The 24474-nt window shown below is 36.9% G+C and overlaps 2 protein-coding genes across 4 annotated transcripts; one reads left to right on the plus strand and one right to left on the minus strand.

Annotated features, from left to right (window-relative positions):
- Positions 1–503: 503 nt before the first annotated feature.
- On the plus strand, positions 504–14951 carry stmn4l (stathmin-like 4, like). Of its 3 annotated transcripts, XR_007424009.1 has the most exons (8): positions 504–645; positions 3432–3488; positions 3646–3744; positions 4929–5134; positions 6299–6490; positions 10089–10106; positions 12501–13634; positions 13690–14951. XR_007424009.1 is itself a non-coding variant. In XM_022664750.2 (7 exons), exons 2-7 carry the CDS (start codon positions 3476–3478, stop codon positions 12507–12509), a joined length of 537 nt encoding a protein of 178 aa, XP_022520471.1. In that variant the 5' UTR covers positions 504–645; positions 3432–3475; the 3' UTR covers positions 12510–14951. The 3 variants fall into 3 exon arrangements, 2 of the variants coding, with proteins under 2 accessions (XP_022520471.1, XP_022520470.1); XM_022664750.2 differs by having other exon boundaries at positions 12501–14951; XM_022664749.2 differs by lacking the exons at positions 12501–13634; positions 13690–14951 and having other exon boundaries at positions 10089–12431.
- Positions 14952–16810: 1859 nt separating this feature from the next.
- On the minus strand, positions 16811–20494 carry il17a/f1 (interleukin 17a/f1). The gene is made up of 3 exons (XM_022664777.2): positions 20186–20494; positions 19309–19481; positions 16811–18284 (listed from the first exon to the last, which is right to left on the minus strand). The coding sequence occupies exons 1-3, from the start codon at positions 20216–20218 to the stop codon at positions 18047–18049; spliced, it is 444 nt and encodes a 147-aa protein (XP_022520498.1). The 5' UTR covers positions 20219–20494; the 3' UTR covers positions 16811–18046.
- Positions 20495–24474: the final 3980 nt, after the last annotated feature.

The raw sequence follows: 24474 nt of genomic DNA on the forward strand, positions 1-24474 counted from the left end.
GTCTGAAAGCTCTGCATATTTTTTTGTTATTTCAGCCATTTCTCTGTAGTTTATAGAATCAAACAAGAATGTTCATTTTACTTAAACATAAACCTACAAATGGCAAAATCAGAGAAGTTTATCTGTATATCTATATTTTTGTTCATATTATCCTCATCTAACTGATAGAAATTGTATAAAATGTAAATTGACTGAATGATTAAGATGCACAGATCACTGCACATCACCTTTAAACACACCATTAAACCCAGTAAAGCCATTAAGCTGCACTGCTTCTGTAAATAAGGGTAATAAAGTCTTGTGTTAAATCTTTTTACAGACAGATCTTCCTCTCTCTCTCTCTCTCTCTCTCTCTGCAAACAAAGGGTTAACCCTCCTCCTCCCTCCGCCCCCGCCTGCACCCCGAAGGGCCCCCACCCTCCAGCAGCCCCGCATCCCTCTCCACCAATCAGAGCGCAGAGAGGTGATGTCATGCAGCAGAGCAGCAGAGCTGGTGCTGATGCTGCGCGGAGCTCCATCACCAAACAGCAGCACTCGCCCAGAGCAGAGGACACAGCAGACCATCACCCTCTCTTACACACACACTCTCTCTCACACTCTCTTACACTCTTACACACACTCTCACACTGCTGCAGACTGCTGGAGGTAAGAACACACACTTCTATATATATTAATAGAATTGCTGCTATATGCATTTATATCTATGCATCGATAATGTGCATGCATTGTTACATTTTAGTATTATATTTATTTTTATTATTATTTTTCTATGCATTTCTTTCTTTCTTTCTTTCTTTCTTTCTTTGTATTTGTACATCATTAGACCTGCTCCTTCTAGTTCTAGCTCTAGTTCTGCAGAACCGGTTCTCTGAGCTGTGCTGCAGGTCTGAGATCAGCATCAGTAAAGCTGATAAAGCTGTTTGAGGTTCTGCGTTCAGTTCTGCAGAGTTCTGCATGCAGGAGCTTCAATCTTACAGGAGAAAACTGTACTGTAGAAACAAGTAAAAACTGTTAAATCAAGATAAATCCTAGTTAGACTCTGCTTTGCATTGTGCTTTAGACTGTGTGTTCAGAGATTACAGTGATGTATTAAGGTATAAAGGAGTGCAGGAAGCTTTACAGCATCAAACTGTGCATTTTATTATTAATTATCTGCTGATTTTTATGGGAAAAATTGCGTTAGGTGTGGGGAAAAGGTGTGTGCACAAGTGTGGAGTGTGTATACGATTGTGTGTTGCATCTGTGTGTGTGTTGCATCTGTGAGAGTGTGTGTGCTTGCGTGTGTGTGCGTGTGTATAAGAGTGATGTAATGGAGGTGAGTCTGGTCAGAGGCCTCATGAAAAAAAAACTGCATGGAAACAGAGCAACATCGCAGCAATGCAGCATTTATATATATATTTATATATATGCATTAATGTGAATTTATATAAATACAGGGTGCTATATACGTTTTAAATTATAAGTGCTATAATCAAATCAATGCATTTATATAAATATATTTATATACTTGAATAGTCAGATAATAGGAAAACTCTGGGTATACATGTGCTGAGAAATCACACCAGAAATATATATACATATATTTGCTGATGTATGTATATTTCAACCAACCAACCTTCATTTTAACTCAGTAATACACTGAATTTAACCTTCACTTGCAATGCATCCAAGCATTTACTACTTAAAGGGACTGAAAAATACAAATACAATAAAATAAGATCAAGTGTTTAATCAGGTTAAGCTAAAATAAAATAAAAAAACTGGTAAAAGCTTTAGAAAAAAACAAGCAAACAATAAAAGATTAAATTAAGAAGCAATAAAATAATTCAGAATAAAAGGATAAAAAGACAAGCTAAAATGTAAAGTAATAAAATAAATAGATAAATAATTAGAATAATACAATATAATCAAAAGGAAAGACTAAAAATGCTAAGTAGCTAAAATATAAAGTAAAAAAGGGTATTGTCTTAACACTATAGATTTTATGATATATACAGCTTTTATACAGCAGTATATATATACACACAATGTGTGTTTAATGCATTTACATGCACTTAATAAACTGTACTATGATAGATAGATAGATAGATAGATAGATAGATAGATAGATAGATAGATAGATAGATAGATAGATAGATAGATAGATAGATAGATAGATAGATAGATACTTTATTTATCCCGAAGGAAATTTAGGAGGTAGATTAAGTGTAGATTTTTTAGTATTTTTAGGCATTAGGGTATTCAGATAATAGGAAAACTGTTTTATATACATACTGTGCCTATATATAAACATATATGTGTGTGTGTGTGTTATATTACGTGTGTGCTGAGCAATGGATTTAATGTATAAATGCTTTAGTTATATATATTATATATATTATTATTTATATTTTTATTTATATTATGCAGAAAATGCACACAAATACAACCTGAACTGAGCATAAACTGTACAGATAAGCCTGTATAGTGTGTGTGTGTGTGTGTGTGTGGGCATGACATTGTGTGTGTGGCAGTGTGATTAGCTGTGAACGTGGGTACAATGAGAGGAGGAACAGAGGGCGAGAAAGAGAGAGAGAGAGAGAGAAAAAGAATAACTGACAGAGAGAAAGAGAGAGAGAGAGAATAAGCGAAGGAGGAAAGAAGATAAAGAGAGAGAGAGAGAGAGCGAGTGAGTGCAGGGAGGTGAGTGATGTAATGATAATAATGCGGTTGATGATGATTATTGAAACACAAGCGCAGATTTACAGACACTGATATAATTCCCTTATTTCCTGCTCTGATAACAGATTTACTGAGGTTTGGCGGTTTGTGTGTGTGTGTGTGTGTGTGTGATCTCAGTATCTGATCTGTTGTAATTGTGTGAATTGTGTGTTAAAGGGTGTTTATTTGTTAGGAAAATATTGTGTTGTGTTAAATTCTGCTACTCAATACCTGCTATTAATTATATTTCATTTATTCTGTATTACTGCACTACCTCTCTATCTCTATGGTTACATTACTTTCATACTATGTATAGTTTTGTATTGATTGTATTTATATATTTGTGTATATATTCTTTGAGAGCTGTAGTAAATGAGATGCTTATCTTGAAGTTAGAGCATTTTTTATTCTTATTTTAAGCCTCAGTTAGCATCTTCTATACTTTAATATATTTCTTACTGTGCTTTCTTATCTATATATCTATCTATCTATTATTACAACATTATACATCATTATACAACAAAAAGCTGGCTGTGCTTCTGTTGGTAGTGTTCAGTGTTTTTCCAGTGTGTGTGTGGGTTGTGTTTTCATCAGAGTGTCCCACCCGCTGTTTTATTTATAAATATATACACTAGCACTGCAGCGTGCTGACCTCACCGCCCGGGTCATCACTGCACCATGTTTACTGATGACATCATCATCATCATCATCTTCTCTCTCTCATCCCTCAGGATCACCGAACTCTGCAGACCAGAAAACACAGAAACACGCCATCATGACTCTCGCAGGTATAGATACCTATATATACATGCGCTATATATGTGTGTGTGTGTGTGTGTGTGTGTGAGGTCACCCTCGTTTGTTAGGGATGCCAAATGAAAGCAGATCACATGACGTCATCCCTCTCTCTAACAGCAGCTCTGGCCTTGTTGTGTTTTCCTGCAGCGTATAGAGAGAAGATGAGAGAGCTCCCCCTGGTGTCTCTGTTCTGCTCCTGCATCCTCCCCCAGCCCAAAGAGAAACCCACCAAACACACACCACAAGGTACCGTCCTCTACCATTACTCCCATTACTCCCATCATTTACTTATCAATTACTGATCAATTACTGATCACATAAGGAATCATGTAGTAACTTAAAAACAGTATTAAACAAACCAAATCATAATAACTTCTGAGGCTGGTAACTCTAATAAACTTATTCTGTGCAACAGAGGAAACTCTTACTCTTCCGTGCTTTCCTGGGGCAGTCCTGATGAGTGCCAGTTTCATCATTAATAACGTTTTTGATGGTGTTTGCGGTGACTGCACTTGATTTTCTTTACATTGAGTAGTTATTACTTTTCATTATACATCTCTGGGAAAAACTACTTATACGTATAAACAAACTACAGACAACATTTCTCCCAAATTACAAATAAAAATATTCTCATTTAGAGCATTTATTTACAGAAAATTAGAAATGGCTGAAATAACAAAAAAGATGCAGAGCTTTCAGACCTCAAATAATGCAAAGAAAACAAGTTCATATTCATAAAGTTTTAAGAGTTCAGAAATAATCAATATTTGGTGGAATAACCCTGGTTGTTTTTTAATCACAGTTTTTTCATGCATCTTGGCATCATGTTCCCCTCCACCAGTCTTACACACTGCTTTTGGATAACTTTATGCTGCTTTACTCCTGGTGCAGAAATTCAAGCAGTTCAGTTTGGTTTGATGGCTTGTGACCATCTTACATCTTACATAAGTACACTGGAGACAAAAAACACACTGAATTTAAGTTGTGTCCAAACTTTTGACTGGTACTGACTGTGCGTGATTATCAGAATCAGGTGCACTTTAATCCTCCAACGTTTCTTTATAGTTTTTTCAATTATGTTAAGATTTTAAAAGTGATTTTTTTCACTATCTAAACACATCATATTATAATCTTTACTAAACCACTACTTTACTAAATATATATTATACCATCTGTACACCAGATAATCATAGACATAGTCATTGCTCAGTGTGGCTCAGATCTGATTTTTTCATGGCTAATTTTTTCAGATTTGAGTCACTTTTAAATGTGGTCTTAAATCGGATACGTATCCGATCCACGAGACCTACATTTAAAGGGTCAGATCGAAATTTCTGATAAAGTGACCATATTTAGAGTACTGTGAAGTACTGTGTATATATGCAGCTCTATTAACCCATGTGTGACCTGTGTGCTGCTCACCTGTGCAGGTGTGGTGGACCTGAACCTGTGCATTATTAAAGACATGGAGGTGATCGAGCTGAACAAGCGCACCTCCGGCCAGGCCTTCGAGGTGATCCTCAGACCCCCGTCGTTTGATGGACAGCGTGAGTTCCATCCCACCATCCCTCCCCGCCGAGACCCGTCACTGGAGGAGATCCAGAAAAAACTCCACGCAGCTGAGGAACGAAGAAAGGTGAGGCAGTGGCCAGTTTATTGGAAACACCCTACCTTTACATACCATGTGCTTCCAGTCCTCTCACTGTGGCCGCTTTATTGGAAACACCCTACCTTTACATACCTTGTAGCCACTTTATTGGAAACACCCTACTTTTACATACCTTGTGGCCACTTTATTGGAAACACCCTACCTTTACATACCTTGTGGCCACTTTATTGGAAACACCCTACTTTTACCTACCTTGTGGCCACTTTATTGGAAACACCCTACCTTTACATACCTTGTACTTACGATTTACTCACTGTGGCCACTTTATTGGAAACATTCTACCTTTACATACCTTGTGGCCACTTTATTGGAAACACCCTACTTTTACATACCTTTGTGGCCACTTTATTGGAAACACCCTACCTTTACATACCTTGTGGCCACTTTATTGGAAACACCCTACTTTTACCTACCTTGTGGCCACTTTATTGGAAACACCCTACCTTTACATACCTTGTACTTACGATTTACTCACTGTGGCCACTTTATTGGAAACATTCTACCTTTACATACCTTGTGGCCACTTTATTGGAAACACCCTACTTTTACATACCTTGTGGCCACTTTATTGGAAACACCCTACCTTTACATACCTTGTGGCCACTTTATTGGAAACACCCTACTTTTACCTACCTTGTGGCCACTTTATTGGAAACACCCTACCTTTACATACCTTGTACTTACGATTTACTCACTGTGGCCACTTTATTGGAAACATTCTACCTTTACATACCTTGTGGCCACTTTATTGGAAACACCCTACTTTTACATACCTTGTGGCCACTTTATTGGAAACACCCTACCTTTACATACCTTGTGGCCACTTTATTGGAAACACCCTACTTTTACCTACCTTGTGGCCACTTTATTGGAAACACCCTACCTTTACATACCTTGTACTTACGATTTACTCACTGTGGCCACTTTATTGGAAACATTCTACCTTTACATACCTTGTGGCCACTTTATTGGAAACACCCTACTTTTACATACCTTGTGGCCACTTTATTGGAAACACCCTAACTTTACATACCTTGTGCTTCCAATCCACTCACTGTGGCCACTTTTTTTAGAAACCCCTCCCCTTGTGTTCTGCGTGTTCTATAATTGGCTGTGGCGCTGTGTGATCAGGGTCAGGAGGCGGAGCTTCTGAAGCACCTGGCGGAGAAGAGGGAGCACGAGCGGGAGGTGGCTCAGAAGGCCATCGACGAGCAGAACAACTTCATCAAGATGGCCAAAGAGAAGCTGGAGCAGAGGATGGAGATCAACAAGGAGAACAGGGAAGCTCACATCGCCGCCATGCTGGAGCGCCTGCAGGAGAAGGTGAGCGCTGATTGGTTAATTAATTAACAAATCAATTAGTTAATTAGCAAACCAGAATCCTGAAATCACAGAATAACTGTATAAGACTGGTGAAGCTGGTGGATCAGCTTAGATTTCAACCAGTATAGGGATTAACAACATGCTGTAAAACATCTGCTTAATCAGCTCGTTTACTAGGATATATGGATACTTTATTGATCCTGAAGGAAATTTAGGATTTTTATATTCAGTAAATGTATTACACACAGAGTGATCTATTTTAAACGTATATTTCTGTTATTGTTGTTGATGATTATGAAGCTTACAGCCAATGAAAACCCAAAAATCAGCATCTCAGAAAATTAGAATCTTATATAAGACCACTTTTGGCAGTATGGGCAGTGTGCCAAGTCCTGCTGGAAAATGAAATCTGCATCTTCATAAAAGTTAAAAGTCAGCAGAGGGAAGCATGAAGTGCAGTTAGTGATGGTTCGGAGAGACATGTCATCTGCTGGTATTAAAATCAACAGCTAAGGAGATTTAAGGTTTAATAAAACATGTTTTTCCTGTACAGTTAGTTAGTAATATAAATACTGTAAACACACTGTTCATAATTAATTTGAAACTCCTTAAACAGTATGAACGAGCATGGCTAGTCACCAGTAAAATCCGTCGTATTATTAGAAAATAAAGAACATTTTATGTTATGTTTAAATATATTTTATATATAAAAAACAGCAGAAACTGAGAGGTGACGGACAACACTGACAGTAGGTTCTGATTTAAAAACACTGATATACTGTAAAATCAGAAATACGGCATCAACAAACTAGTGCAAAACTTAAATTAATGCATTTAAACTCTGATGAGCTGGTCAGAAAACAGATTATTTCCATCTTTTTAACTGTTAAACTCTCAATTTAATGTTATCTTAGTTTAGAGAGACAGTCCAAACATAACTCTAAACCATATTTTTTTATTATTAATAACTGAAATGTGTTACTCTAAATTAATAAAACATACCAGTCCTGCTTAAATGTTTTATAAACATTTCCTTATATTTAAATAACGCTTTTATTGCCCCACCTCTAAACCCATACATCACTTAGTGCCTCCTCCAAACTACCCTTCTAGTTTTTTAGCATTTTTTTTTTTTCGAAATTGAGCTGAGGGTGGAGTCAAGCTAAAATCAAGGGGTTTAGTTACCCTTTAATAAATTAAAAAAACATAATTGGGAGAATGATTTATCATATTTAGAGAACATGAATTTTATTTTATTTTTTTTATTTTAATACTGAAAGTGAAACCCCTGTGTCTGTAACCCCAAACCCAAAATGTTAGTCTGGAGCAGTGATGCTATTGTTGCTGCTGTAATTAGCTTAGCTAAGCAGAAACGTACACCCACAAGTTAGCGTGGGGCTAACAGCATTTATATCTCCGTGTCCCACACTCTGCTCAGACTGATTTATCTCTAATAGACAGTCTTCATGTGGTTTCTGACTCTGTGTGACTCTTTGTGATGATAAATATCTATAAATGTGGTCTAAAGTTGGGGAAATACCGATTGGCTGCTACTGTTTGTAGCCGTGCTATCCAGCTAGCGGTGTGCTTGAGTTATACGATTGTGCTAAACTTGTTAGCTTGTTTAGATACATTACATTTACATTTATGGCATTTATCTAATACTCTTATCCAGAGTGATTTATTAGGTTATTTATATTACAGAGTTGGATTAATGTAGGATTAGGAGTCTAGCCCAAGGACTCTTATTGGTGTAGCCCTGCATTCAGTCACCCAGACCAGGAATTGAACCCCAGTCTCCCCTACCATGTGGTTGTTATCTCACTTTTAGGTAGTTGTGTTATCCACTGCTCCACACCAACCACATTAGCCCACATTAGCTTCTGTATAGAACTATTTAAAGCTGTATTTTGAGGAAAATAGTGATATAATGTGATTTTTCCTGCTGAAACATTCAGCTCAAGCCCAGATCCCACTGTTAGCTGGTTTTAGATAGTCTAAGCTTGATTTTAATGGTAAAAGTGGATAACTAAGCTACCCTGCTAGCTTCTTATTTATGCTTTCTTGTTATCTAGCTTGCCCTTTTAGCAACGAACATTAAATAAACATTACTTTATTTCGTTTTATTACTGTTTAGTCTTTTAAGGTTGATGATTGAAAAACAACCTTTAAACAAGTTTAATTTAACATTACCTAATAGGCATCATCGGATAGTGTTAAAGTGAATTTTATTTCAAAACTCGTGAAATTGACTTTTTGTTACTCAAAAAATAAAAAGTAGCAGGAGTGAGTCCCAGTAACAGGAGTGAGTTCCAGTACCAGGAGTGAGTTCCAGTACCAGGAGTGAGTTTCAGTAACAGGAGTGAGTTCCAGTAACAGGAGTGAGTTCCAGTACCAGGAGTGAGTTTCAGTAACAGGACTAAGTTCCAGTAACAGGAGTGAGTTCCAGCAACAGGAGTGAGTTTCAGTAACAGGAGTGAGTTCCAGTACCAGGAGTGAGTTTCAGTAACAGGACTAAGTTCCAGTAACAGGAGTGAGTTTCAGTAACAGGACTAAGTTCCAGTAACAGGAGTGAGTTCCAGCAACAGGAGTGAGTTTCAGTAACAGGAGTGAGTTCCAGTAACAGGAGTGAGTTCCAGTAACAGGAGTGAGTTTCAGTAACAGGACTAAGTTCCAGTAACAGGAGTGAGTTCCAGCAACAGGAGTGAGTTTCAGTAACAGGAGTGAGTTCCAGTACCAGGAGTGAGTTTCAGTAACAGGACTAAGTTCCAGTAACAGGAGTGAGTTTCAGTAACAGGACTAAGTTCCAGTAACAGGAGTGAGTTCCAGCAACAGGAGTGAGTTTCAGTAACAGGAGTGAGTTCCAGTAACAGGACTAAGTTCCAGTAACAGGAGTGAGTTCCAGTAACAGGAGTGAGTTCCAGCAACAGGAGTGAGTTTCAGTAACAGGAGTGAGTTCCAGTAACAGGACTAAGTTCCAGTAACAGGAGTGAGTTCCAGTAACAGGACTAAGTTCCAGTAACAGGAGTGATTTTTTATTTTTTTGGTCATAACTATCAATTTTTTGAACATGTAGTCAACCATTTCTTTAAAATAGAGACTTTCTTAAGAGAAAATCAATTAGTGAATTAGTTGACTTCCTTTTTAAAATGCTTTAAAAACATGCTTTTTAAATGTGACATTTTAAATAAGTTTTGGTAAAAGGACTAAGAAAAATGTAAAAGTCTTTGGATTAGAAGCCTAAAAAAAATGAAGTAAAACTGCCTGAAATAGTTAAATATATGTTTTAATAGATTCTGAGTTTAAAAAAAACTATTTAAAAAATTAAGTCTAATTCGGTGAGATGGTCTGTAGGTCTCTAATCATGTCTGTAGCATGACCAGCTTAACCATCAAACTTAGATTTAGACGTATCCTAAACTGTATACTGGTCAAAATCTGCTCTGGTCATCCAGCTTGATTAAAGATTTTATTAGTGTGTATTAATTTGTGTCTAAGCTGTTTTAATTGTAGTAATTATAATAATAATATAATTTTGTAATAATTCATTGTAAACTAATGGATTTTGTATTTTCTCTCTGTTTTTTTGTGTTTTGCAGGACAAGCACGCTGAGGAGGTGAGGAAAAATAAGGAGCAGATGGATGTGGACTGGCAGTAAAGTGGCGCAGGACAGAACTGGTGTTGTTGTTTTAGTGCTGCACTGAGAACACGCCGCGCTGTTCTGATGTAAAGTGTGCAGACTGAGCCGGTCTGGAAGAGGAAGTGCGGTTCTGCAGCGTTCGCTTCGCCCGCGCTCCGTAGTGAACTGCTGAGTTTATTCGGACTTAATCCACTTTTTTTGGGCAACGAAAGACACTAATTTAATGGATTTAGCATGCAGCAAAAACTCCCTTTTATTAAACTTTTTATTCGCCACATTTAGTCGTAAATTACGCATATTTAAAAAACATGGTACTTTAGATGTTTTAGATGTTAGTGAATCTCAATAAACCCCACTCGTAGCTTGTATTCGTAGCTTTAGCTCATAGCTGTAGCTCGTAGCTTTAGCTCGTAGCTTTAGCTCGTAGCCGTTTTGCATGCTTACGCTTTGTTGGTTCGTGTGACAGAAACTCAAAGGAAGCCGGACTGGACTTGATGTGATGTGTATCGTGATGTGTGAAGACTGTGGCCGAGTCTAGATGTTTGTGTACACCTGCTTGTTGTGTATTGATCTGTTGGGTGCTGTATGTGCTTTTATTGTGTATAATCTGATTTTGTGATTTGTAAAACATTTGCTGGATGTAATCTTAAAGGAACATTTCAGCCTTTTTCAACTTTGGCTCTGTCTGAAACGTCTGTAATGCAATGTTTCCCTGAACAGAAAATCCGCTCTAAAACAGTAGAATAGCGTAAACCGTATTTAACGGACTATAGGGCACATTTTAAGCAACAATAGTAAGGAACAAAGGTGTCGTCAAGTAATCAAAACTGTAATTCTTAAAAAAAATAATTTTCTTTCGAAGTAAAACGAGTGCTGGATATTAATCTACACAGATTTCTTTCCTGAAAATTGTTTATTTGGGTGAGTAAAGAACTTACATTTAATTACAGTAAGCTTAGATTTCCAATGTTTTCAACAGTTCAGTTAGTAGCGTCGCTAGCCGCGAATAGCAGCACTTAGCGCTAGTAAATGCTGCCTGATAGCGCTATACTGAAAAACCCTGAGTTTTTCATTAACCCAGGGCACTTATAGCTAGCAGTTTCTCCCGTGTCGCTTGTTTTAGCAGCTAATGCTAATGCTGCTGCTCTAGCCTTGGTGCTGGAGAAACTTCACTATAACTCCTGTATAACTCTGTACTTCAGTGGAGTGTCTTTACTGCTCCTTAATACCTAACTGATAGAATTTATACATAAGGAGCACCGGATTATAAGACACACTGATGAATTTTGGTAAATTTAAAGGATTTTGCGCGTGCCTTATTGTGCAAAAAATACAGTAAAGGATTTTATTGGGTTGAAATTTATGAGAATTTGATCTTAATTTAAAATTCTACCCATCCTATTCTCACAGCAAAGATGGGACAGATTGATAAAAATGCCTATTAACGGTATTGTAAATTGAAGAAGAATTAAGCAGTTCTTTTCAGTTTCATGGGTCTAAAGTTACCCCAGAATTATTTGCAACTCTTTTAACTGTTTATCTTCACTGAATGAAAACGATTATACAGATTTACAGCTTCATTTAAACAAGTATTGAAATATTAAACGTACTATTAAAACGTTCTGCAAAATAATTCTATTCACTAATAATTCAGCAAGAACAGCTGTCATTTTCTAAATTAGAAACACAAATTAAAAAGGCTCACAGTGCATCAGCAGCCAGAGTCTGAGAGAGAGAGTACAGTAGATCATGCTGCTTCTCCATCAGCATTAAAAAGGACTCACAGTGCTTCAGCAGCTGGAGTCTGAGAAAGAGAGTACAGTAGGTCATGCTGTTTCTCTCTGGGTGGGTACAGTAGTACAGTAGGGGGCGCTCTCTCTCCTCATCACTCCTATACGTTGTGATGATGGTTGATACAGGCGTCTGTTTGCTGATGTATCAGAGCTGGGGATGCTGCGCTTTCCTCAAAAAGCATTGCCTAATGATGCTTAATAGTGATGATGCACTGATTGGCTGCGGTTGGAAAAGAGGCGGAGCCTGACCTCACATGTATAGTAGGAGGCGTTAGAGATTGAATAACTGGCCTTCCAAATTAAGTAGAAAATGGGATTTAAAAATTAAATGTTAATATTTTTAATGAATAAAAAATAGAAAGACATTAAAATAAGATCAGGGACGTAACTGAGACAGAGACAGAGCTGAAAAACGCAGGACTGTTCCTTTATCTTATTTCTAAAAGTGTGTTGTGTAATTCTAAACGCTGGATTTACTGTTACTGGATAAAGTGTGTGTTAAATCCTTGCAGTGTGTGTGTGTGTGTTCCTGCCGCTGGTCCTAATCCCGGTGTCTCTGGCCTTCTTTATGTTCCAGGTTCCTTGAGGTGGTTCTCCACACACTCGCTGAACCTGTGGGAGGAGCTTATTAGCTTGGAACTCATGAGATAACGATACAGAAAGACCTGGTGATGTTGTGATATCATTGTGAACGGCTGGCGTCCGGCCAATTTTACCAGACCTGAAAAACGGACTCGGCCTGGTCAGACTGAAGCGTCTGAGGCTGAAGCATCACTGACTTTTAATCAGAGGAGCCGACAGTGCCAAATCTCACCGCGCGTGTGTGTGTGTGTGTGTGTGTGTGTGTGTATGAGCTGATCGATATAAGGAGTGGTCGATACTGATTTTTCTGCTGAAAACCAATAATATCATGTACAGCTTAGACTTAAAACTTCTTAAAAATCATACAAATATTGTCTTATTTTTCTTATTTCTCATCATTTTCTTTTTTATTATTATGTTTCCATGTTAACGCATTCAGGATTGCCAACTGAGATATTAAGGAGGCTGGAGTAAAACTAGAATGAGAATTTAAGGAGGCTAAAGTGAGATATAAAGATGGCTAAAGTAAGGGTTGGTGTGAGAAATTAAAGAGGCTAGAAAGAGACTAGAGTGTGATATTAAAGTGGCTGAAGTGAGATATCAAGAAAGCTTGAGCCTGGGATGAGAAATTAAGGAGGCTAGTGTGGAACTGGGATGAGATTTTAAAGTGGCTGGAGCGAGATAATAAGGAGGCTAGCGTGAGATTGGAGTGAGCTATTAAGAAGCCTGGAGTAAAACTAGAATGAGACTTTGATGGCTAAAGTGAGATATTAAGGTGGCTGGAGTGAGATATTGAGGAGACTAGAAAGAGACTGGAGTGTGATATTAAGGTGGCTGGAATGAAATGTTCATATGGCCAGAGTGAGATTGGAGTAAGACATTAAAGTGGCTAAAGTGAGACATTGAGGAGGCTAGAGTGAGATATTAAGATGGCTATAGTGAGACTGTAGTAAGATATTAAAGTGAGATATTAAGAAAGCTATCATAAGACTGGGATGAGACATTAAGGAGGCTAGTTTGAGACTAGAGTGAGATAATACGATGGCTAGAATGAGACTGGAGTGAGATATTAAAGTGGCTGAAGTGAGATATAGAGGAGGCTAGAGTGAGACTGGAGTGAGATATTAAAGTGGCTGAAGTGAGATATAGAGGAGGCTAGAGTGAGACTGGAGTGAGATATTAAGGTGGCTGGAGTAAGACTAGAATGAGACTTTAAGGTGTCTAAAGTGAGATAATTAAATGGCTAGAGTGAGACTTGGGTGAGATATTAAGGAAGCTATCTTCAGAATGGGATTAGACATTAAGGAGGCTGGTGTGAGACTGGAGTGAGATATTAAGGTTTCTGGAGTGAGACTGGTGTGAGATGTTATGGTGGATGGAATGAGATATAGTATTAAGGAGGCTAGCGTGAGACTGGAGTGAGATATTAGGAGGCTAGAGTGAGATTAGCGTGAGCCCCAGTGCTTATTAGTCGATATGTTGCTCAGCACACAGAGATTAGAACCACAGCTGATAGTCATTAGAACATTGTTCCGGTTCTCTGAAGGGTCGAGCCCCGCCCCCAACACACCTGAACCAGGTATAGAGACAGACCTGACAGGAAGTGAACAGTATCAGAGTGAGAGAACCACAGTACTCCAGCCAGTCCTCACTCCACCTCCAGTCCTCTCACTCTAGTCTTATAGAATAGATCAGAACTGTGACCGTGCAACAGCTCCCCCTGGGGCAGATTCCCACCACCCACTAAACCAATAAACCACTGCTGCTTTTACATCCATCATCTGTCGCTGAGTTTAATCTCTCTGCTGCTATAATTGTCTCAGTATCATCTCAATAACGAATAATAATAATAATAATTAAGAATATGATGATAATAAAGTGTCCCACAACCCTAAAACGTCCTAAACGTCCCAAAAATGACTACCATCCAACACAGTTTTAAACTAGGACTGTGACTAAGACTAAGTTGGCAACCCTGATGTTTTATTTTAAGCCTGTTGTTTTATTTGAAGCCTGTTGGTGTTTTATGTTTTACGTTTATTTAGTGTAGTTAAAAAGGGGCGGGGCAACTGTGTACAGTCATCTGGCATCGGGAGGTTGCTGGTTCAAATCCCGGCCGAGAAAAAGACGTCAATATCAACGATATTATCAGCCTATAGATATATCGGACCCCCCTGGTGTGTGTGTGTATGTATGTGTGTGTGTGTGTTGCGATAAAGCTTATACTTTTTCATGTGATGTGTGTGTATGTGCGATGTGTGTGTGTGTGTGTGTGTGACCCATCAGCGCCGGCGATGTGCTCTCACTGCTGCTGTTGCGGGTTTATTGTATTGCTGTAAATCTGGTCCGGCGTCTCCGGGATCAGCTGGGTTCTGATCCGGCCGCTCGGTTCCGGACAGAAATGTAATTTATTTTAGATGCATTAAAAAAGACCTGCTGAGAGGAACCGCCGTCGCTTCCTGTGTTCTGCCACATCTTTCGCCACTTCCTGTGACATCACAGACACCAACTGGGGCATTCAGAGTACTGGTGCTGGTAGACGTAGGGGAAGAAATCTTAGAGTTAGATCTCAAAACTCCAACTCCCAGAATCCCTGGTGGTGATCAGCACCAACCAGCTGCACCTGTGCAGCACTCTATATAAACCCCAGTCAAACCACATCTCTCTGTCGCACCTTTGTAGAGGGGTGAACGGTAACAGAGGGTATTCACAAGACAAAAAGGTAATAGAAAGTCATAAAAGGCCTAAATCTACCAGGTTCTACCATCCTACTGTTACACATCTTTAACACTAGGGTTCTCCAAGGGTTCTGGGTCTGAAATTGATTTAGTAATTTATGAAAAAAAGCCCCAAAAAATAGTGATGTATAATGATTTAAGAGCAATTTTTGGTGAGTGTACATTTTTGGCCCAAAGGTGTCCAGAGGGTTCAACATACGAGGAGGGCATGAGGGTTAAATGCTGCTAATTTACCATTCCACCTTAAATGCTGCTGTGGCGGCACACAGGCTTCAGGCTGTAGATACTATTTTTTAGTGCTTTTAAGGTGGAACAAAAAATCTAAATGTTTGTGAATTCTTCACCTTAAGCACAAATGTGTAAAACTCTTAAAACTCGTTATCATTTACTAACTACAGTCTAAAAAGGGAACTGTGTTTTAACGGTACTGTTAAGGTGGAATGGAAATGTGTTTTAAGGTGGAAGGGAAATGTGAATAAGAAACTAAAAGCTTAATGTGCTGCAGTAAATACACATAGTGAGGAATTAGTTATTTAGATGAGTAGTTTTACTGTAAACTGATTTATTACAATTTTTTAGATAAGACTTATTTTCTATCTTTTTATTAGGCCAAGCTTTTTAAAAGGCATCAGCCAAGCTATATAAATGTATTCCTATAAATACGGCTCCACTTTTAACATTTAATAGTGTAGTCCCAGTGTTAAAATATGTGGATGAAATAAGGGACAAAATCCTTATTTATCTACGGGGATTTTAAGTTACATTGTTATTTTCCATTTATTTAGAACTAAATAACAAATCAATCCTGTGGGAGAGATCCTGTAGAATATGAATTAAAATGTAAAGGTGAGAAAGCTGATTAAAGATAGCAGCCAGTAGCATTGTGTGTGTTTTTGCAGGATTAACTGTGGATTTTGCTGTATAATATATTATTTATGAGTATAAAGGTTATTGTGTGGTATATATGTGCTACATTAGCTGATGTAATGGATTTATCTTTACGTGCTGTAGACATTACAGTAAGGAAGTGAGACACTGTAAAAATTGTAAGACTTCACCCTGGTAAAATGAATGGCTCTATATTCATGTTTAAGTTTTTTAAAGTTCTCTGTTCTAAACTTTCCAAAGAAGGCTAAACTGGTTCCACTGTTTATTTTTTTGATCAATAAGCATTTTTCATTACCTCTGCTCACTTCAGTCAGCAGGGCCGCTGCTAAGGTTTTGGAGGCCCTAAGCATAACTGGTCACACACACACACACAAACACAAAAGGTTTACACAAAATTTTACTATTTATTAAAATTACACATGTAACTGTGAATATTTACAACGTTATAAGTAAGGCCAATAACAGTGAAGAACAGCACAAGAGTACTATTTATAATGTATAAATAATAAATGAAACGATGCATGTCTATTTTAAGCAGTGGACACGTCATTTACACAAGCCAGCCTTAAAGGTTATGAAATTATCGTTTATATTCGCGGTGTATTTATATCAGCCTGTCAAAATCTATAGAGCTGTCTGATCCTGCTGTCATACAGACCATTTGGATAGTGCACTGACGGCATTAGTCAATAGGTAGGCTACTCTGTTTATTAATTTTTTATTAAAGTCACTAAAAATCTTCAAACTACACTACTACTATTTGCAAACGTGCCACGTGCCTTGCAATACCCAGATTAGTTTCTAGTTAAGCGTTTAAAGCTACCAAATCAGCAAAGCCAACGTAACTAGCTCAGGCAACACCACTGAACATGAAGTAATCAAAACTATTTAAACCTTTATCATCGAAGTTACTCACCAGAAAGGGATGCATGGGCCTCATCTTTCTGCTTCTTTTTCTTCTTCTCAGCTCCAGACTCAAACCGTCGCTTCATAGTTGAATTACCATTTAGTAGCAACTTCGCGCGGTGAACTTGTCTCCTGCCAAACTCAAGTAGCGTTGCTACTTTAGTTAGGACTAAGGTTGCCAGATAAGTTACGATTTTTCATCCTATTTGTTTATTTTATTTTAAGTTTTTAACTTACACAAATATTGCACTGGACAAGTTTTTGTATAGAATGGCCACATACACTTTAAAAATGGTTAAACATGCGCAAGATTTAGCGCCTCCATGCATTTTTTGATTATTTATTTGACTGGAAAATGTCACATCTGGCAACAACCAACAGAGCAAACCGAGCCGTGCCATTTCAGGCAATAGGGGTGGGGGCATTATATTATGCACAAAAATAATAACGTGCCGCTTTTAAGTAGTAGAGTAGGTGCCCCATGCAATGTTTAAAGACAAAAAAGATGAGCGTATCATAAATAATTCACATTGGGTTTTAAATTTAATAATGTCATAATTTCAACACATTTCATTCTCAGTCAATTTGGCTCCCTGCAACTGCAAAATGGTTGAGGCCTAACGCTGGCTGCGTTGTCTGCGTATGCAGAGCGGCGGCCCTGTCAGTCAGTTTAATTCACAAAACACATCACCCACAATTAGTATGCCAACACTTCTTTAATGTATAAGATTAAATTACTTAATTTACAAGCATTAAAACAATTAAAACTTAATAAATAACATCATAAAAAATCTTATAAAATATTATTTAGCTACCTAATCCATAATAAACAGTAATATTAATAAATAACACTCTCCTGTTGAAGGTTCTGGATGATGGGAATAAATATCAGTCCTGGTGAAGATCAGTGAGGATCAGTGAGGATCAGCAGGTGTAGGAGCAGCTGGGTTAGATCAGGTTCTGCCGGTTCCGTTGGTTCTGTTGGTTCTGTTGGTTCCACCTCTCAGATTCAGATGTTCTGGACGTGGGGCCGGACGCAGGTGCAGCCCACTGTGATGGTTTTATACTCCAGTTTAAAGTGGAAGTCCGTTTTGCTGGTTTTGACTCGTCTCAGAACCAGGATCTGCCTCTCGATGGGTTTGGACTCCACGTCCAGAACCTCGTCCCCGCTCACGTTCAGACAGCCGGTCAGCAGACACCGAGCACTGCTGATCACCGACGGGTACAGATCAGGATCCTCAGTGTAACTGCAGAGACAGAGACAATATCATCATTATTATTTACTATTTATAGGTTTATGTTTGAGTAAAATGAACATTGATGTTTTATTCTATAAACTACAGACAACATTTCTCCCAAATTCCAAATAAAAATATCAGAAAATGACGAAAAAGCAAATAATACAAAGAAAACAAGTTCATATTCATAAAGTTTAAAGAGTTCAGAAATCAATATTTGGTGGAATAACCCTGGTTGGTTTTTAATCACAGTTTTCATGCACCTTGGCATCATGTTCTCCTCCACCAGTCTTACACACTGCTTTTGGATAACTTCAAGCAGTTCAGTTTGGTGGTTTGATGGATTGTGATCATCCATCTTACTCTTGATTATATTCCAGAGGTTTTCAATTTGGTAAAATCAAAGAAACGCATATACGGAATCATGTAGTAACTTAGAAGTGTTAAACAAACCAAAATACACAATAGAGGGAACGCTTGCTGTTCCTTTGCTGTGGCAGTCCTGATGAGTGCCAGTTTCACCATCATCACCATCGTTTTTGATGGTCTTTCTTTTTTGCAGTGACTGCACTTAAGAATACTTTCAAAATTCTTGGACTTTTATGAATTTTCTTCTTTTCAGATTGATTGACTGACCTTACTCAAATATTCACTATTCACTGTATACCTGTAACTCTACCTCTTCACTACTTTACTTTAACTGATGCTCTCAAACACTTTATTAAGATACAAGAAATTCAAGTAATTAACTCTTGATGAGTTCAGCACAGCTGTTAACTGAAAGCCTGAATTCCAGGTGACTCTACCTCCATAAAACTGACTGAGAAAATCCAGCAGAGATCTGCAAAACTAAGGAGCTACTCTGAAGAAGAATGTAAAATATAAAACATATTCTGGTTGGTTTAACACTTTTTTCTAAGTTTACTAAATAATTTCATGTGTTTTTCTTCATAGTTTGGATGAGTTTAGTATTATTCTACAATACAGAACATTTTAATGATATAGTGAAAGTTGATAATAGTGGTAAACTCACGTGTACTCCCAGGGAGAGATGGAGTCATTGTTGATTGGTCGGATGGAGGCGGCAGAGCCCTTTATCTGCTGATCCAGGACCAGACAGTGTGAGGGTTCTTTATGAGGACCGCTGTTCTTCTTCAGAGACGCTCCCTGCACCCTTAATCCGGCCAGAGCCACCACACACACCGCCTGCACACATTTACAACATTTATAAAACATTGTAAAGGTTCTGGAATGCTTTCCTCTTACATATAAAGCCAAAATAATGGTTCTACATCAGTTTATCCTTTTTCCTAAAACACTTTAGAGGTTCTACACCAGTTAAGGTTTGGCTTTATGATTCAACAGAACTAGAACAAACATTATCTAGACCAATTTAAGTTTTAGAACAAGAGAAGGTTTTTTAAGAGTTGACGTTTTGTTTTATCCAACAACATAACCATAAAAATATGCTAAATGTTCTAACTACACATATATATATATTGGAGAGTCATGTCTGTCATCTGCTGGTGTTGATCCACTGTGTTTTATTATCAAGTCTAAAGTCAGTGCAGTTTTGTTTTCCCACAAAATCTTACAGCACTTCATATCTTACAGCTTCCCTCTGCTGATAACAACTTTTATAGAGATGAGGATTTCATTTTCCAGCAGGACTTGGCACACTGCCCACACTGCTTAGTAAAAGTACCAATTGGTCTGTAAGCCATCATCATCATAATCAACAATAAAATAAATAAGAGTTTCACATTTTGAGCTAAATTACTGAAATAAAGCAACTTTTCAATGATATTCTAATGTGTTAAGATGCACCTGCATATTTATATCATAATTGCAGACAAACATGAAAAGAAAGATCAAAGAGTAAGTTCTGAGAAGAGTTTGAGATTCCTCACCATCATCAAAGCGAACTTCATAGCGGACCTCATGGTTTCGCAGCTTCTGTCTGTCTGTCTGTCTGTGGTTCTGTCTGTCTGTGGTTCTGCTCTGCTGTTCTGGTGTGAATGAGTGTGTTATATACCTGTGTAAAGTGTGTTATATACTGCTGGAGGGGGCGTGTATTTCCTCTGACATTTTCTTTGATCTATTGATCAAAGGGGCTGAGGGGACGTGTCGTCATATTGATGAGTCTGCAGAATCAGCTGATCAGCACATCTTCAGCTACACTGTGGCCACCGCGGTTTTGCTCGCATGCTAATTCCAGTGCTAGCCTAGCATTCCCCAAACAAACAACAACCTACTTTATAATTGCACTTTAGCTGAAGCGACTTTAGCGAATCATTACGCTGTTTTTACTTTTCCGTTTCAGTTAAATTCCTCTAAACTAAACTAAGTATCTCCTCTTGTTTAGATGATGAGTTTTGAACATCTCTGCTGGATTTTCTCAGTCAGTTTTATGAGGTAGAGTCACCTGGAATTCAGGCTTTCAGTTAACAGCTGTGCTGAACTCATCAAGAGTTAATTACTTGAATTTCTTGTCTCTTAATAAAGTGTTTGAGAGCATCAGTTAAAGTAAAGTAGTGAAGAGGTAGAGTTACAGGTATACAGTGAATAGTGAATATTTCAGTAATGTTCGAATCCAGATTATGAGAAGAAAGAAATACTCGACTAAGTAAAGAAAAAAAATCCAAAACATTTCAAGAACTTTAAAAAAAAGTTATGGTGATGGAACTGGCACTCATCAGGACCGCCTTAAGAAAAGGAAGAGTGAGAGTTAAAGATAAGTTCATATAAGTTACCAGCCTCAGAAACCACAAGTTAACATGCAACACATTACAAACTAAAGTTAGGACAGGTGCTAATGATGAATATAAAAAATCTAAATAATTAACTGATGTAATTGGTAATTGATTTGGGGATGCTCTTGTGGCTGAGTGCAATCAAATCCTCACAGCAGTGTGACTCCACAATCTAGTAGAAAGTCTTCTCTGGAGAGTAGAGACATTTACTCCAACAAAAGCAGCAGGATAAACTCTTTAATACCCTTTATTTCAGAAGAAACAATGACAACTTAGGTCAAGAGGAAGATGGGTGATCACAAGCCATCAAACCACCAAACTGAACTGCTTGAATTTTTACACCAGGAGTAAAGCAGCATAAAGTTATCCAAAAGCAGTGTGTAAGACTGGTGGAGGAGAACATGATGCCAAGATGCATAAAAAAAACTCTTAAAACTTTATGAATATGAACTTGTTTTCTTTGTATTATTTGAGGTCTGAAAGCTCTGCATCTTTTTTGTTATTTCAGTCATTTCTCATTTTCTGTAAATAAATGCTCTAAATGAGAATATTTTTATTTGTAATTTGGGAGAAATGTTGTCTGTAGTTTATAGAATAAAACAACAATGTTCATTTTACTCAAACATAAACCTATAAATAGATAAATCAGAGAAACTGATTCAGAAGCTGAAGTTGTCTCTTCATTTTCCCCAGCGTTGTACATCTTTGAAAGGGTTCTCTGCTGTATGCAATAGAAGTTCTTCAGACACAGTGAAAAACATTCTAGAACATGGTAAAATGGTTCTAGATAGCACCCAAAGTGGTTCCACAATCAATACTGTATTGAAATAATTTTACATAAACTTTTTTTGGCTTAGAGTTTTGTTAACACATACAATATGAACAAAAGTATTGAGACACCTGCTTATTCATTGTCTCCTAAAATTATTAGTATTAGAAGGTGGAGATGTTAAAAAATATCAACAGAAAATATCACAGTATCATGATATCTTGTTTTGTTATACTGTTTTAATTTTCAAAAACACAGTACTGATGTTTAATGATTAGTTTATATGTAAAGATTGGTGTCAGAAGTGGTTCATTTAGTGTTGGGTTTAAACTGTCATCAGATCCCATTGTTCTGATTGGATAAAAAGTAACTTTTCTTTTAGTCAGATTTTAAAAATATGATGTTTTTATGTGTATTTTTAGATATATCGCAATATATTGTGATATACTGAATCGTAACACCTATATGTATCATATCGGCAGGTTCTTGCTAATACACAGCTGTACTATAAAGAGTTAATCCCTGTGTAGTTCAGGTGAGGGTGAAGAAATCGTGGTGGGTGTGAGTGGAGTGTAATGTGGTTTAGTGGTGGATAGATTTACGCCACTCTGCACTCCTCTGATAATGTGTGATGTAACAATATGTCACAGAGGAAAGTGATGAAAGTGAAGAATCCGCTGAACTGCTTTGATGTTTATGAGTCCTGTACCTTCAAAGTCCACGTGAATAATTTTCATAAATCAGTGTAGATTCCAAAAGATACATATTAATACATAAAAGAATAATACCTGTACTTATTCTTTACTTTGGTTACATTGGTAAAACTATTTCTAAATGTATTTTACCTATACAATATCAGTCAAAAGTTTGGGCACACCCTAAATTCAGTGTTTTTTTTTTTTCATTATTTTAAATTGTTCTATATTGTAGATTAATACAGCTCTGGGAAAAAAAGGACCACTTAAAAATAGAAGTTTCTTTAATTTTACCAAATTGAAAACCTCTGGAATATAATCAAGAGGAAGATGGATGATCACAAACCATCAAACCAACAAACTGAACTGCTTGAATTTTTGCACCAGGAGTAAAGCAGCATAAAGTTATCCAAAAGCAGTGTGTAAGACTGGTGGAGGAGAACATGATGCCAAGATGCATGAAAAAAACTGTGATTAAAAACCAGGGTTAGTTCACCAAATAAATAAATGCTCTAAATAACAATATTTTTATTTGGAATTTGGGAGAAATGTTGTCTGTAGTTTATAGAATAAAACAACAATGTTCATTTTACTCAAATATAAACCTATAAATAGCAAAATCAGAGAAACTGATTCAGAAACTGAAGTGATCTCTTCATTTTTTCCAGAGCCATACAAGTATTAAACAAACCAAAATATGTTTTATATTTTAGATTTTTCAGTTTTGAACATCTCTGCTGGGTTTTCTCAGTCAGTTTTATGTGGTAGAGTCACCTGGAATTCAGGCTTTCAGTTAACAGCTGTGCTGAACTCATCAAGAGTTAATTACTTGAATTTCTTGTCTCTTAATAAAGTGTTTGAGAGCATCAGTTAAAGTAAAGTAGTGAAGAGGTAGAGTTGAAAACGTCTTATTTAAGTATGTATTTGTTTACTTATGTATTTATTTTGTGTACCCCTATTTCTTTCCTATCTGGTATTCTCTGCACCATTTACTGTAAGTTCTGTGGACCAAACAGTACATATTTAAAACATTTATTTAAAAAAAATATTTAAAACAATTTTGCCAATTTCATACTTTTTAGTATATATTGCATACATATGTTTTACATATATTTGTGTTATTAATGTGTACATAAATATTTATCTGTTTAGTTTTATAAAAAATATATTTTTCAATCGACAAAACAAAAATTCTGCAGTCATAATGACAGTTGTGCACAATGCTGGTAGTGAAATACCACTGCAATTGTATTTGCGTATCTTACAGTAACTCCTGTGATCATCACCGGCCCACGCTGCTGTTCACCATGCTGTGCACCACATTTCTCACCACAGCCAGTCAACCCGGGGAACCCTGTTCCATCCAACTGACAAGAGATTAAATATTTATTTGTAGCATGCTCAGCATTACTATCATCTAGTATTAAATAAAAAAATATATAAATACATTTCATTTCAAAATACATATCACACACAAAAATGCATTTCTAATTCTGTAATTTTTTGCACATATACCAAATATATTTTAAAATATGTGGAAAAAATAAGACACAGACATGTAACATGTCTTAAAATTAAGTACTAGCAAATATACATTTTACAAAGATGCAGTTGTGTTACTTGCAATACATCTTGTTTTAAACATAAAATTTAAACAGATATTACATGTATATTTAATAACATATATATTATTTGACCAATTTTAAACATGTCATACTGTATATGTTAAAAATATTTTAAAAATTTACACTACCAGTCAAAAGTTTGGACACACCTCTATTTATTCAGTGTGTTTTCTTTTTTAAAACATGCTGAATTATTTAGAAAATAAAAAGTGTTAAACAAACCAGAATATCACATTCATATAATATACCAGTTGTCCCAAGATATTAAAGGTTACTGCTTACTTTATTGCTAAATTCAGTTACTGACATATTTCTATAGTTAAACTAGTTTTTCCACAGAATTTTTATTTTAGGGGG

This window comes from Astyanax mexicanus, chromosome 14 (genome assembly GCF_023375975.1).
Source record: "Astyanax mexicanus isolate ESR-SI-001 chromosome 14, AstMex3_surface, whole genome shotgun sequence".
NCBI classification, from domain to species: Eukaryota; Metazoa; Chordata; class Actinopteri; order Characiformes; family Acestrorhamphidae; genus Astyanax; species Astyanax mexicanus.